This window comes from Eleginops maclovinus, chromosome 12, assembly GCF_036324505.1.
Source record: "Eleginops maclovinus isolate JMC-PN-2008 ecotype Puerto Natales chromosome 12, JC_Emac_rtc_rv5, whole genome shotgun sequence".
NCBI lineage: Eukaryota > Metazoa > Chordata > Actinopteri > Perciformes > Eleginopidae > Eleginops > Eleginops maclovinus.
In genome coordinates this window covers 15,050,369-15,063,639 of record NC_086360.1, presented here as the reverse complement: position 1 = coordinate 15,063,639, position 13,271 = coordinate 15,050,369, and the positions used below count along the sequence as shown (strand labels likewise).

The 13,271-nt window shown below is 38.4% G+C and overlaps 2 protein-coding genes across 3 annotated transcripts; one reads left to right on the top strand and one right to left on the bottom strand.

Annotated features, from left to right (window-relative positions):
- Positions 1-722: 722 nt before the first annotated feature.
- On the top strand, positions 723-3,958 carry elac1 (elaC ribonuclease Z 1). The gene is made up of 6 exons (XM_063897441.1): positions 723-822; positions 939-1,154; positions 1,536-1,739; positions 2,205-2,263; positions 2,633-2,843; positions 3,061-3,958. Exons 2-6 carry the CDS (start codon positions 998-1,000, stop codon positions 3,546-3,548), a joined length of 1,119 nt encoding a protein of 372 aa, XP_063753511.1. The 5' UTR covers positions 723-822; positions 939-997; the 3' UTR covers positions 3,549-3,958.
- On the bottom strand, positions 3,814-11,949 carry mier3b (mesoderm induction early response 1, family member 3 b). Of its 2 annotated transcripts, none has more exons than XM_063897440.1 (13): positions 11,826-11,949; positions 10,971-10,995; positions 10,581-10,726; positions 10,090-10,212; positions 9,841-9,964; positions 9,043-9,116; positions 8,855-8,927; positions 8,562-8,710; positions 8,355-8,436; positions 7,584-7,678; positions 7,352-7,479; positions 7,087-7,241; positions 3,814-6,902 (listed from the first exon to the last, which is right to left on the bottom strand). In XM_063897440.1, exons 1-13 carry the CDS (start codon positions 11,832-11,834, stop codon positions 6,427-6,429), a joined length of 1,659 nt encoding a protein of 552 aa, XP_063753510.1. In that variant the 5' UTR covers positions 11,835-11,949; the 3' UTR covers positions 3,814-6,426. The 2 variants fall into 2 exon arrangements, with proteins under 2 accessions (XP_063753510.1, XP_063753509.1); XM_063897439.1 differs by lacking the exon at positions 11,826-11,949 and adding an exon at positions 11,685-11,818.
- Between the last annotated feature and the right edge of the window lie 1,322 nt (positions 11,950-13,271).

Below are 13,271 nucleotides of genomic sequence, written 5' to 3'. Positions count from 1 at the left end.
GTGGTGGTTAAGTGTTCAATGTGCAGCTTTTCGTCTGATAGACTGCAGCTTCAGGTTGTGAACACATTTTACATTTATTAAAGGATTAGAACCCTGTTAACCTCAGAAAGCATTTTCTCATGTGTACATCCAGCTGTTGTTGCTGATGTGGTTGTTTTCCTCATGCGAGTCGTGTTGTCCTCATAACAAAAATGTAATCCGCTTTTCCATATAGTGTGTGCACTTATATGGTGATGTGTCCTTCAAGTCTGTGTTTCTGAAGTTTATTTTTGTTACAAAATACTATTGCCTTAGCATTTGTACGCAGAAAGAATAGGTGCAGAATAAACACTTTTAACACTTGTTCCGTTATCTATTGTTTTCCCTGTTGTTAAAGATTTAGGCAATGCCGTTTCTCCTATTTTGTGCTGTACAATATTTCCTATTTGTGTCATCCTATATTTGGATGTTTCTAAATAATATACTATGACTTTCTTCATGATATTTTTGGCATACTATATTATGCGTTTTTTCATATTTTTTTGACATATTTGTATCTTAACCGTTTTCATATTTTTCGACATACTAGCCTATGACTTTTTTCAAGTTTTTTTTTTTTACATAGTAGACTTTTTATATATTTATTGACATACTATACTATGACTTCGGCGAGCTTTACTACGACTTTTTTGATGATGTTTTTGACATATTATATTTTTTCCCACTATTTCTCAACAAACGGATATTTGTTTTATACTTTTGGACATACAGAGAGTTTCAGCAAGCCAACCAACAACGATCGTTTGCAAAGCCGACGAATAAGCCTGGAGTACTAAACCAGGGGTACTTTACCTTACTATCCATTACACTTTAATAACCAGTCAGAAGCGTCCGACCGTCGGCGCAGCGCCGTCGCTTGAGTCACGTCATCACTGTGTGACCGTTGTTTACTGTTGCAGGGCATGCAGTCGTAGGCAGTTTTCACCTGTTGTTGTCATTGTCTTGTCACTGTGGGAGGATGACCATGGATATGACATTTCTCGGGACCGGCTCGGCCTACCCCTCTCCTCACCGCGGGGCCTCGGCTCTGGTGCTGCGGACAGAAGGGGAGTGCTGGCTGTTTGACTGCGGGGAGGGAACCCAGACACAGCTGATGAAGAGCCAGCTCAGAGCCGGTGAGTCCCTGAAGCTCCCAGTCCTGCTGCTGCAGCTGGAACAAGGTCATAAAGGTTCTTGATGACCAGCCTTCAGTATGCTGTGTTTTTAATGTAAATGTTCACACTCTTGCTTTTGCAATCCAGACTGACAATATTTTAACTAACGAAAATGTAGCCTCTGATCATCATAACATCTTATTCTGTCATCTAGTATATTTTGTTTAACAATGAATCACTGTTGTGAGGATTACAAGACATTTTAGCCCTCTTTATTTGCTGCATTTGATTGCAACAGTAATACTTTCAATCAATTTATTTTTAGACTAACTGTACCCTGCTCTCTCCACTGTACCACCTCATACCACCTGTAGAATGTCATGCTGTCACGTCTCTACCCAGGTCGGATCACCAAGGTTTTCATCTCCCACTTGCATGGGGATCACCTGTTCGGTCTGCCTGGTCTCCTTTGCACTGTGAGCCTCAACACCAACCCTGAGCAGCAAATCCTGAACTGTGTGGACATCTATGGGCCCCGTGGTCTTCGGCACTTTTTACGGGTGACACTTGGACTCACAGGTTCACAGCTGCTTTTCCCTTATGCAGGTATGTCCAAAATGAAAAAATCTGAGCTCTAATGTGTCCACCCTACTGCAGTCCTAAAACACTGGCTGTCTCTGAGTTTTACCATAAATGTGAAACTGTGGGCTGGGCATTTTCTATGCATTTTTTGAGCGTGACTGCCACCTTAAGGACAATATATTACAGTACTTCCATTTTAACTCTGCACACTAGTTATATATTTTTATTTTATGTGAAAATAAGTACTCCTACATTTTTTTAGAAACAAAAAAGAAGGGCTTGAGGTAAGAAACCGCATCTATGCTTTAGCTTTCATGTTAACATTTTCTTGTTCATTCTAGGAATACTTTACTTAAGAAAGAACATTAGTGTATCATTTTCAGTCAGTTACACTTTATTCATTCTTATTTTTGTTGTTGTTTTTTCCTATATAAAGGTGTTTTCATTTCTAAATGAACTCTACTATCATCTTATTTAATTGTTCTGTAGTGCATGAGCTGGAGCCCACAACTGAGCAGAGTCCAGAGGAGGGACAGCTCAGCCTGGAGGTATGTGGCCGATTTTGGTTGTATTCCTGACTGATAATAAATGTTTTTATAGCTGTATATAGTGCAAAGCACAATACTACTCACTTTCAATACACACTATGTATTTATATGTAATACCTATATTAGACTCTGTATTTCAAGAGGCCAGTCTTTAATACTCTCTCCGATTTAAAAAGATGTATATAAAGTCTGTGTATATCCTTTACATTAGTTTGTGAATATGTATGATTTAAAACCTTTGTCCACATGTTAACTAATCAAATTAGACGTATTTTACTTTAGCTTCCATTAATTTATTCAAACGTATAGGATATTGTTTCCTCACCAACACAAATCATGTGTTATCTTTAAAGTATTGTGTGTCTTCAGATGACAGCGGAGAGCGGTCCTCTGCACCCACAGGAGAAGCCGGGCAGGACCATTTCTCTGGATGTCTCCAGTGACTCTTACTTCCTCTTTGAAGACAAGAGGTTTGTAGTCAAGGCCTTCAGGTTGTTTCACCGCATCCCCTCCTTTGGCTTTTGCATTCAGGAGCATAATCGACCGGGAAGACTGAAGACGGAACTCCTAAAGGAACTAGGTGAATGAGCTCAGTGTCTTTATCCATACTTGGTCTGTTGAAGTAACGAATACAGAAACAATTTCATTTACACCTTTGCATAAGAATCCACAGCTACATTTCCATAGATTAGTGTTTTATTTGGACTTCGTTCACATTCCTATGAATTTCTATGACATATTTTGGTGACAAATTGCAATATAGATAACTGTGATTTTTCTATTTTTGTGTGCTGCAGGAGTGAAGCCAGGGCCTCTTTACGGGCGTCTGAAAGCTGGTGAGGCTGTTACAATGGAGAATGGGCGTGTCCTTCTGCCTCGTGACGTTCTAGAAGGAGACATTCCTGGGAGGAAAGTTTGCATCTTTGGAGACTGCAGCTCAGTCCTTGGCGATGGAGCACTACGGTTGTGCAAGGGAGCGGACATTCTGGTTCACGAGGCCACGCTTGGGGATGAGCACCGAGAGAAAGCAGTGGACCACGGACACAGTACACCTGCAATGGCAGCTGCAGTGGCTCTGGCTTGCTGTGTGCAGAGGCTGGTGCTGTATCACTTCAGCCAGAGGTACAAACCGTGCTCTCTGCAGAAGGAAGGGGACGTGGATGAAGTCTCAGACCTGAAGAGACAGGCGGAAGACGCTCTACAGGACAGTGGTGTCGAAGTGACCCTGGCTGAGGACTTTCTTACGCTTCCCATTCCTCTCAGAAGACCAACAACTACTTATTGACAAAGCAATTCACTAAATGTCTTTATATTGACCATCTCTGCTCGAAGCATTAACTGGCTTCAACAAAAAACCTTTTTTTTCCTGAGGCGGGAGATTAGCACTTTTTTGGTGGCTGTGAACCGAATCACACGGCTTACATTATCGAATGTAATGTTTCTCAAAAAACTATATCATACTATCATCAGTTTTGAATTCGAACAATAATCCACAATCTGCCCTTATTAAGTAAAACCCCATGGTGTAATAAAGAACAAGCAACCATCTCTGAACTTTTTCCAGAGCTTTATTTCTGGATCTGTACACAAGGTATTAAAGTACAACAGAAAATACAAAATAATGTTTAACAAAAGAAAAAAAAAACAACTCAATGTTTATGTACAATTCTTATAAACAATAAAGATAGCGTCTCAGACATTTCTCATAGTGAATTCTTGATTGTCTATATTTCTGGATATACATTTTTATGTTTTGTAGGTTTTTATTCACAAAGGTGGTTTTGTTTTTATCTAAGGACTCAGTTTTCAGTTTGAAAACCACAACTGCTATAATTGTTTTCCTTTTTAATCTTCAAAACACAATACAAAATATAAAATAAATTTGTCTAGTGCTTTCTCGCACACACAAGTCTCAAACCAGAGATATCAATAAAATATCACATCTTTGAGAGTTCACAGGGTGTTTAAAAACCTACTTCTACTACTTAATGGCCTTTACATTCTGACAGTTTTTCTGAGTCTTTGTACAAACCACAGGTGAAATAAATATCACTGCACTGCTAAAGCTAGAAGAGCTTGGAGGACCTACTGCATTATGCACATTGCATTAAGAGAAACTAGATCTCCACATACTTTGAGCAGCAACCATCCCTTTACCAAAAAGACAAACATAGACGACATGTTAAAAAAAAAAAGCAAAAAGAAAAATCGATGTAAAGAAAGATGACCATCTTTTACACATGGCTGAATGTTTTGAAGGCAAAATTGCAACATTGAGTAATATCAATACGTCTCCAGGTAAAGCCGCTTTCAGTGGTACACTTGAGAAACAGACCCAGCTGGCATGCGTGGTTTCAGCTGAGTCCTGGGGATCATGACTTTCCAAAGAGAAACAAATTCAAACACCAAGTCAACTGGTAAAATGCAAAACCCATAATATCTGTACATATCTACAAATTATTGCCTTTTGAAAAGGAATCAAATTAAAACCTTTGTATCAACATAGATTCACAAGTTTAAGAGGTCAGTTAATAGACTTTTTAAAGGCTATTTGCTAATTATTTACATGAAACGCAGATGTGAATATCTCCTCTGATGCTGGGCTTGACAAAAAAATGAATTACTTGATCAAACGTAATGGTTAAAAAGCATGAAATCTGTCTGTACACACATTATGGAGAATAACAACATCTATGGACATGACAAACATGATGTACCCCTGAAATAAACTAATTATTGTTTGCACAATGCATAGATAAATTAAGTAAACACTACTACTGCATCCAATCGACCGACAATGACCCGCTAAACATTTTACAATTCACAATTATGGACTTCAGTCAAGAGACAACAGCTCCATTTCTGCTACTAAACTCCAAGAAACTGTCGGCTAGATTATACAAGGCATTCTCTAGTCCGCACAGGTTAGGCAGAGGTTAAATACAAAACTGAGTGGCTTTAAATAAAATTAATAAAAAGATAATACTGCTAGCAGGTTTACCCAAGCTTGCACAGTGGTCTGAAATGGCATTACTTGATTTAGGAGCTGATCCAACATACTTTTCTACAACTAGAAGACATGGCTATGAGAGAAAGGGTTAAACAAAATCTCACAAAAAACTTAAAGTATATGGTAATAAATACACACATTACAGTGCCTGATGATATCCACCTTTAAATGATTATTAACTAATATCTTTGCATTGCAATATTGCAGTCATGGTTTGTTTGACTGTCTACACTATAAAGAAGCAGGATTAAAGCAATAACTTGCAACTGCAGAACAAAGTGACCAACAATTTCACTCTGCTCAGGTGTTCTCCATCAGCTGTTTGAATTGGAAATGAATAAGGGTCTACGGATTAGGTTTCACTAAATAGAAATATACATATTTTTAAAAGCTTTTGCAAACATGCACATGTTCCAGTTTGGCCACTTTAAAAGTAAACAAGCAGACCAACTGCAGACAGGCTTCCACAGGAGAAAAGAAAAACAAACAAACAAACAAACAAACAATCTGGGAGGCCTGAGCAGCTGATGCCACCACATGTCCTGCTCTCCAAGCCAATCTCCATGCTAGTGTTGCTCTTCATACAATATCTAGCCAGGTTTATTTGGGGATAAACACAACCATTTGCACCAGCCTGGTTACTTAAATGTACCTGTAAACCAAACACACAAAAAAAGTACCACTTCAAACAGCAAAGACAAGCAACTAAATACTGACACTAGAGGCAGAAAACTGAGCCGTTTTTGGCAGCTGTAAAGAATGGCAGGATAACATACTGTAGCTCTGAAGATGTGAGGAAGGAAGATACACAGCTCTCCTACTGCAGCCTCTGGGCCCCACTGTACATGGACGTTACACATCTCAAGACCGCAAAACGAGAAGAAAATAAATGGCTATATAAACTCTTGAGAGAAATCAAGATTTTAGTTCTATATGATAGACATCACTGATGTCATATTACACAAAAAATGAAAACAAAAAGTATATATCTCTATATATATATATATATATATATATACACAGAGAGATATATATATATATATATATATCTAATACAATTTAAACAAATCAGGTTCCCCAGTGAGGTCAGTCTTATGTACAAGCAGGATAAGGGGTTTCAAAAGGGAAGAAAAAGGGATGAAGAAGAGGAAGATCACTCTGACTGAAGTGCTGCAGTGTGCTGTGTGTGGTGCCGTGCGTGTGCTCCCAGAAAGCCGTTGGGCTCGCCGCTTCCAGCCAAACTCCCAAAGTCTGTGACAGACACTGCCATTTTTGCGCCGGTGATTCGATGGTGGTGCGTTGTTGTCCGTCGCGCTTCGAAGTCCACTCCGAGGTTACCCACAGACACGTCATTGATAAAGGAGTCAGGCAGGGCCATCTTGAGTCTCTTGGAGGGCCGCTCGCAGTCCTTGTTGACGCACACTCCTCCTAGCTGGCCCAGATCAGAGTGGTAGAAGCCGGCGTCAAGCATGTTTAGGCAGTCCGGATCTGCACCATTGGAAGGGAACCCTAGGGATTCTTCGTGGTTGAGGGAGCCACGATGGAGGCTTTCCAGTGGAGGAAAGCTGTAGGAGTCCATGCAGCCGACCTCTGCTGGGTTGCACACTGTAGCTACAGTGTTGCTCAGAGCTGCAAAGAGACAGGACACTCCATTACCATTGGGAACTGGAAGCAATAAGCAACTCCAGTCATAAAATGTAGTATGTATAGTATGAAGAATGTCATAAACAATGTAACAATGGAATTAGCCATACATTTTAAAAAATGACATTACAGAATATCACGAGACGCTGAACTAAGTGCCGTGACAGACCTGTGAGGTCGCTGGCAGTGATGGAGTTAAGGAGGCTGAGCTGCTGGTCTGTGGTGCTCTCCAGCCTTCCTCCTCCACCTGCTCCTGAACACACAGAGGAGGAACTGTCCACGGCCAGTCCCTCTGCCTCATCCACCAGCCTGTCCATCAGGTCGCTGGAAACAAAGGATCATGTAAACGGTACGTTTCTTCACAGCTCATTGTACCAAAACATGAGCAAAAACATAAAGTCATGAAAAACCAATGTCCTGATTATGAAACGTACGTTACACCGGGATAGCTGCTGTACTTCTTCTTCCCAAACCGATTCTGCTGGACAAAGAAGTCAAAGCGCTCCGACTTCTTCCACATGTAGTAAAACGCCACACATTCAGCTACTGTTCGTGTTGTGACCTGAGGGGGGGAAAGACAGACATGAGAAACGATCCCAGCTACACACATGTACCTTTTCATGCTTGTAGAAGGGAAATCACCTAATATCATGAAATAATACTCACTTTGTGTTTCTGTATAAGGTGAAAATTCTTGTCATACATTTGTAGTGCGTGCTCAAAGTTTTTGCATTCCTCTTCTGACCAGGGAGGCGATTTTTCTGAAATTAAACAACAAATGTGTTCAACCAATCCATAGTTATTCAAAACATCCCGACAAGACAATTAAAAAGACATCATTGATTATTACAAAGAGTAAAATCAATGCTATGAAAATTACCTTCCCCTGTACATTCAATTTAATGACAGAAAACCACCTTGTTATCTAAACTACATCTGTAAAACCCATCAGTTTCTAGAAGAGATTCATTAAAATGTATTTTAGAGCAGCAATATTGTGTTACTGGATTGTTGTTGGAATCAAAAGGTGGTTCTAGTACTTCTGCTTGTCACTTAGCAAATTAAGGAAACTTAATAAATACTCTCCCATCTGGGTTTAAGGTTCTAGATAAACACAGTACAAACAGCACAACGGGTACAGACATGCACCACAATAAGGATTCTTCAATACTGTGTGTTCCTGTGCAGAAAAGGTTTTAATTGCCAGTGCAGCTCATTGCATGCTAATGAGTCGTTTAATGGTTCCTTTTACTCTAAACCAGGGCAAATGTTTTGGATATGGAAAAGGTGAGCAAAGAATGGACGAGTCTGCGTGTGCTTCTTTTCAGATAATGACTGCAATAGTGGCAGTTGAAATTAAATACAGTATTATTTCTTCTGTTTGCGTGTCAGAAATGTTCTCCTTGCATGCATTAGGATATCGTACCCTGTGCTTACCTTTTGAGGACTTTACGTGGCTGCAGTGTCTCTCTAGTGCTTCGCGGGTGTTGTAGTTGACCTTGACAAGCTCAAACAAAGCCTATGTGGAAAGAGTGGAGAGGTCAAGACAATATAATATTGCCAGCAATTACACAACATTATTACTGCCATGCTCATCTTTGCGTTACAACATGAAAGGGTTGATAACGAAAAGACATGACTGACCTGCTCATTATCTCGAACATGCATCCATGGTCGGTCACATCCTGTCTTTTCATCTGATGTCCGTGACAAAACGTCAGACAGGAAAGTCCTAACCTTGTTTTCTGGCAATATACCTGGCCTCCACAATAACTCGTCTTCATCTTCATAAACTGCAGAGCAAAGTAATTACATCAGGATTAGGTACCTTGTGCATGTGATACTGTCTTTTTGTGTATGTAGGGAAACATTGTACATTATAACATTAAAGAACCCATCAGGGACACATGGCTGAAACCAGAAAAGCAGCAGGTCACCTTTCTCTCCATCTTTGTAGTGACAGAGGCCAGAAGGAACCTCTGCTTGGTACTGTGCTCCCACCATTATTTCCTATGATAAACAAAACAAAATACAGAGCACATTTAGCAAAACAATGTATATTCAACTTAAGCATTAAGTCATCTAACCATATCCCGCTCTTTGTGTTCTAAAATGTTTTATTTACCTTTCTCGAGTCCTCTGGACTTGGGCCATCTTCATCACATTCTGACTCTTTGTCACCGTCAGAGATTGCATTGGCTGTTATAAAGAATAATAAACAACAAATTAAAACCTTGACATTTCTTAATTAAATGGCATCACATGTGTGCTAAGGACTTATGATTTACCGACCAAACGTGGAGTCCATTTTGGTACTAACTAACTCACTTCAACTTAATTGCTTGGTAAGATCGAAGTATACATTTTATATATACACACTATATATACACTATTGTGTGCTGAAACAATTAGTCTATTGGGCAAATAGAGGGAAAATGATTTGTAAACAATTGCATTGTTATAAGAAAGATTGATCGCACTCAACCAAAAATGCTAAATGCTGTGGCTTCAGCTCTCTCATTGAGAATATTTCAATTGTACATTTAACCTAAATAATGACACTAATATTTGATTAATGTTTGTAATTGTTCAAACAAAATACCATAGCAATTAGTTCAGCTTCAGAATTGTGAATTGCTGACTTTGTTTGTCTCATGTTAAAGTTAAGAAAACATTTCTAAGTATTGGCATTTGGATCTGATAAAACAAGAGAATGTATAATGTCACTGTGGGTTTCAGGAAACAGTGGACTGAAACTTCACTCTATTCTGACAAAAAGATAAATCGACTAATTGACTAAATTGGAATTCATGAATGATTTATCAGTAGTTGTTTGAATGTCATTGTTTGGCATCGAGTTGCATGAAAATGTAATCCTACAAAGCGAAAGAAAACTATATATTTTTCAGCACATGCCACTTACATCGGAGTGTTCTTGGGAAGAAATCGGTAGCCTCATGGGAGGTGACGGAGGGGGTCAAATCATCAGCCGAGGACTGGGTCTCCTCCTCATAGTCCCCAGACAGTAGGTCTTTAGCTATTTCCTCCTAGAAAAAAAGTTGGGCAGACCAAGGGCAAAACAACAGTATATTTTAATAATATATTGAAGATAAATACCTCTACATCTAATTACTTTTTCAAAAATGATTAATTCACTGCAACAATTATTTACCTTATCTAGAGTCATGTCAGGCAGTTCATCGGTGAGGTCTCCAGAGGAGCTGTCTATACTGGAGCCCGCAGACGCCTCATAGCGATAGATAGCCAAAAGTTCTTCCAAAGGCATGTTCCCTTCCTGGTGGAAACAAGAGAGGATAAGTTAGTGTTAATACTATATTGCATTTATAACTATAAATTAAGTAAAACATTTCAGCATTTTCCCTTGTGATCAAAACAACATTAACCTTATGATTTTCACTAAATAATAGATCTATATTTGTGTTTGCTAAATCTGGAACTTTTAAATTATACAGCTTTTTCTCAACATCATTAAGGTAACAGAAACAAATGTTATTTTATTACCTTCACTTTTTTTCTTAGTTAACATTTATGCATCAACAATACATACAAATCTTTATATTGGCATCCACACATTTTACTATTTAAACACCACAAAATCTTTTACATGGCTGTGTTAATGCATTCTGTGAATTATTAGTTTACCTTTTCAAGATCCGCAATCTCTGAGCTGAAATTCCTCCCTCCCTCCTGAGACTCTTCCTCCTCCAGAGTCCTCTCGTCATCATACTCATGAACTAACATTTCTGCTGTTGGATCAAAGTCATGGTCCTCTGACGATAAAGAGCCAACTGATTGAGAGGGAAAGGAAAAGAATCATGAATGTTTCCCACCTATAATCTGGCTTTATTTCAATACTAAATATGCATACTTAAAAATACACATTCACATGGCTACTATATTACAGTTAGCAAAGCATATGCAATGTTAAACACTTTTTCTTATTTGCAAAATGTTGTCCTTAGAATATAAATACATTGAATTAAGTACACCATCCTGTGTATACTGTTACTGATATGGCAGAGGTGTTCTTACCTGGACTTGAACTCCCTACGGAAGCCTGCAAATTAATAAAACCAGAACAAAAATGAGTTGAGACACGAATCAACTATAATGCCACATATTACACTCATGTATTCAATCAGGCCGAGTATGACAATTGCATTTTATAGACTGTATTGTGACCACCGAAGAGGGTTAATAATAGGGCAGTAGAGCGGCATTTACCGCTAGCGTTACCTGAAATAGGTGGCTAATAAAATGTTAGCCGCGGTTGGACGCTAGGAAATTGTGATACAAATCTGCCTTTAAACGCTGAAATTGAAATGACTTGTTTCGTATGAGCCAGCGAATGTAAACATAGAGAAAACTATTTAGAAGGACATGATGATTTACGCAGTGTCGGCTACTGTAACATTTAGCTAGCCAGCAAGCTAACCCCAAAGCTTACTGTTAACGTAATGCATCGAAAAATGTAAACACTAATTTCGTTTGCTCGGTCCGGCAATCGATATAGTTGGTTGGTCTTTACTATAAATATGCTACTAATTTTGCCCAAATAGAAAAAATGCATTTCGATTCATAACAAACACGATATCATCTTTTATTTCCTTTAACCAACAAGCTAACGTACATTTTACGTATCAATTTACACAACCCCTACACCAAAGCAGCTGAGCGAGGCGCAGCGGCCTTGTAGTGAAGGATCAGAGCAGACATTCAAGCATATTTTAGAGGAATTAAAATCACCATTTTGACACGAAACACGCTATAAAGAAGAAAAAAAACTATTGTTTCTTCAATCGATAACATAGAAATGAAAAATACAGTACACAACATTTAAAAATATCGACTTAAGATCGATTGCTTCTCCCCTGTTTTCCCTCTTACCTCCGCCATATTGGTACCTTTAGCTGATGGGCTCGTTCTAGCGCAGTACCCGGATCAGCGCTCTGAGCCAATCAGAGATCCAGGTGCCCGTTGTAGTCGTGACGCCATTCAAACCAACCACTGGTCAGACTAACGGTATTCATTTATAATCGGTAACGTAAATCTAATGTATGAAAATATAAGAAATACAAACGAAGAAATAAATTCGCAAATACATTATCAACTTAAATAAATATCATGTCGTTGAGCCTGTAAATACCTCATATGATGACATTCACCAGAACATTCCGAAATTCCTAGAATGTTCTCTGAACATGCCAACTGATTTCCTGCTCGATTTACTTCTGTTTAACACAGCTATCTAATAAAACTTGATTTTATCACCATTAACATTTTCAGATACACTGTTAGAATCATTTGGTCACTGTGAATTCAAATGTATTTAGTGAAATTTTCATTTGTGGCATAGATCCACAGGACAATTTAGCTATAGATTTAATCATTTTGTTTATCAGCTGTCCTTTTTCCCAAATAGACTAGCCTAAGCTATAGGCTACTTTAAAATGAATAGGCGACGACATATTTTCAATTTTTTGTTTCAAATGTCAATGAAATGTTCAATTATGAATAACAATAACAAACAAATAGTCTGCTTGTTTAAATATTCATACAAATAAAGAATGAGATCTATGTCTGAATGTGCCTATGACACTGCACACAGTCAACCACTCTTTTTCCACATGGCTTAAGGATTTCTCGTAAATTTTGTAATAGCAGATTGATATGAATAACCACTAATATTAGATTAAATTCAAGATTCAAAGGTGTATTGTCATAACATAGACAATACTACGGTGTGATTATGTAATGTAGGAAAAACTTAGATCGCAGGTTCCTCAACAGTGCAATTACAAGACATACAAAATGTATATATAACAATTAATAAAAGAAGATAATAACAAAATAAAGATAATTGAAGCTCAGGTGTTTAATAGTGTATGGCATATTAGTGACTACTCATGACTCCTTATTTTATATATATACAAAAACAGCCTCTAAATTCTCCCTTTTAGGCAAGGGTTAGATACCATGTATGATTTCCCCAAAATACTTTACCAATTATTGGTTATTAGGCTACAGTGTGTGAGTGAGTGTGTGAATTTGTACAGACCAGCAGAGGGCAAAAGCACCCTTTAAAAGTATGACTACACTATTCACACCACCGATCCACTCTATCTTCACTTTATCCATCCTCCCTCCTGGTTTTGATGACTGTGTAACCTCATATTTCATCATAGTCACATGTGAAATCAGGTTGAAGTTTTAGGTAGACACAGGTAAAGGTAGACTTTACCATACCCTTTTTTAATCAGCTATGTTCCCCAATAATCTGTGGTATGGTTCTGTATTGGGCTTGAAACCTTTCACAGTTATACTGTGCATGGC

Bases quoted from the DNA above. Each gene is read 5' to 3' on its own strand.
- elac1 (XM_063897441.1), top strand. From the start codon at position 998: ATGACCATGGATATGACATTTCTCGGGACCGGCTCGGCCTACCCCTCT. The intron at 1,155-1,535 runs GTGAGTCCCTGA...GTCTCTACCCAG, and splicing joins GAAGAGCCAGCTCAGAGCCG to GTCGGATCACCAAGGTTTTC. The intron at 2,844-3,060 runs GTGAATGAGCTC...TGTGTGCTGCAG, and splicing joins GGAACTCCTAAAGGAACTAG to GAGTGAAGCCAGGGCCTCTT.
- mier3b (XM_063897439.1), bottom strand. From the start codon at position 11,774: ATGTTGTGTACTGTATTTTTCATTTCTATGTTATCGATTGAAGAAACA. The intron at 8,711-8,854 runs GTGACCTGCTGC...TTTGCTCTGCAG, and splicing joins CTACAAAGATGGAGAGAAAG to TTTATGAAGATGAAGACGAG. The intron at 7,480-7,583 runs GTGAGTATTATT...TCCCCCCCTCAG, and splicing joins ACCTTATACAGAAACACAAA to GTCACAACACGAACAGTAGC.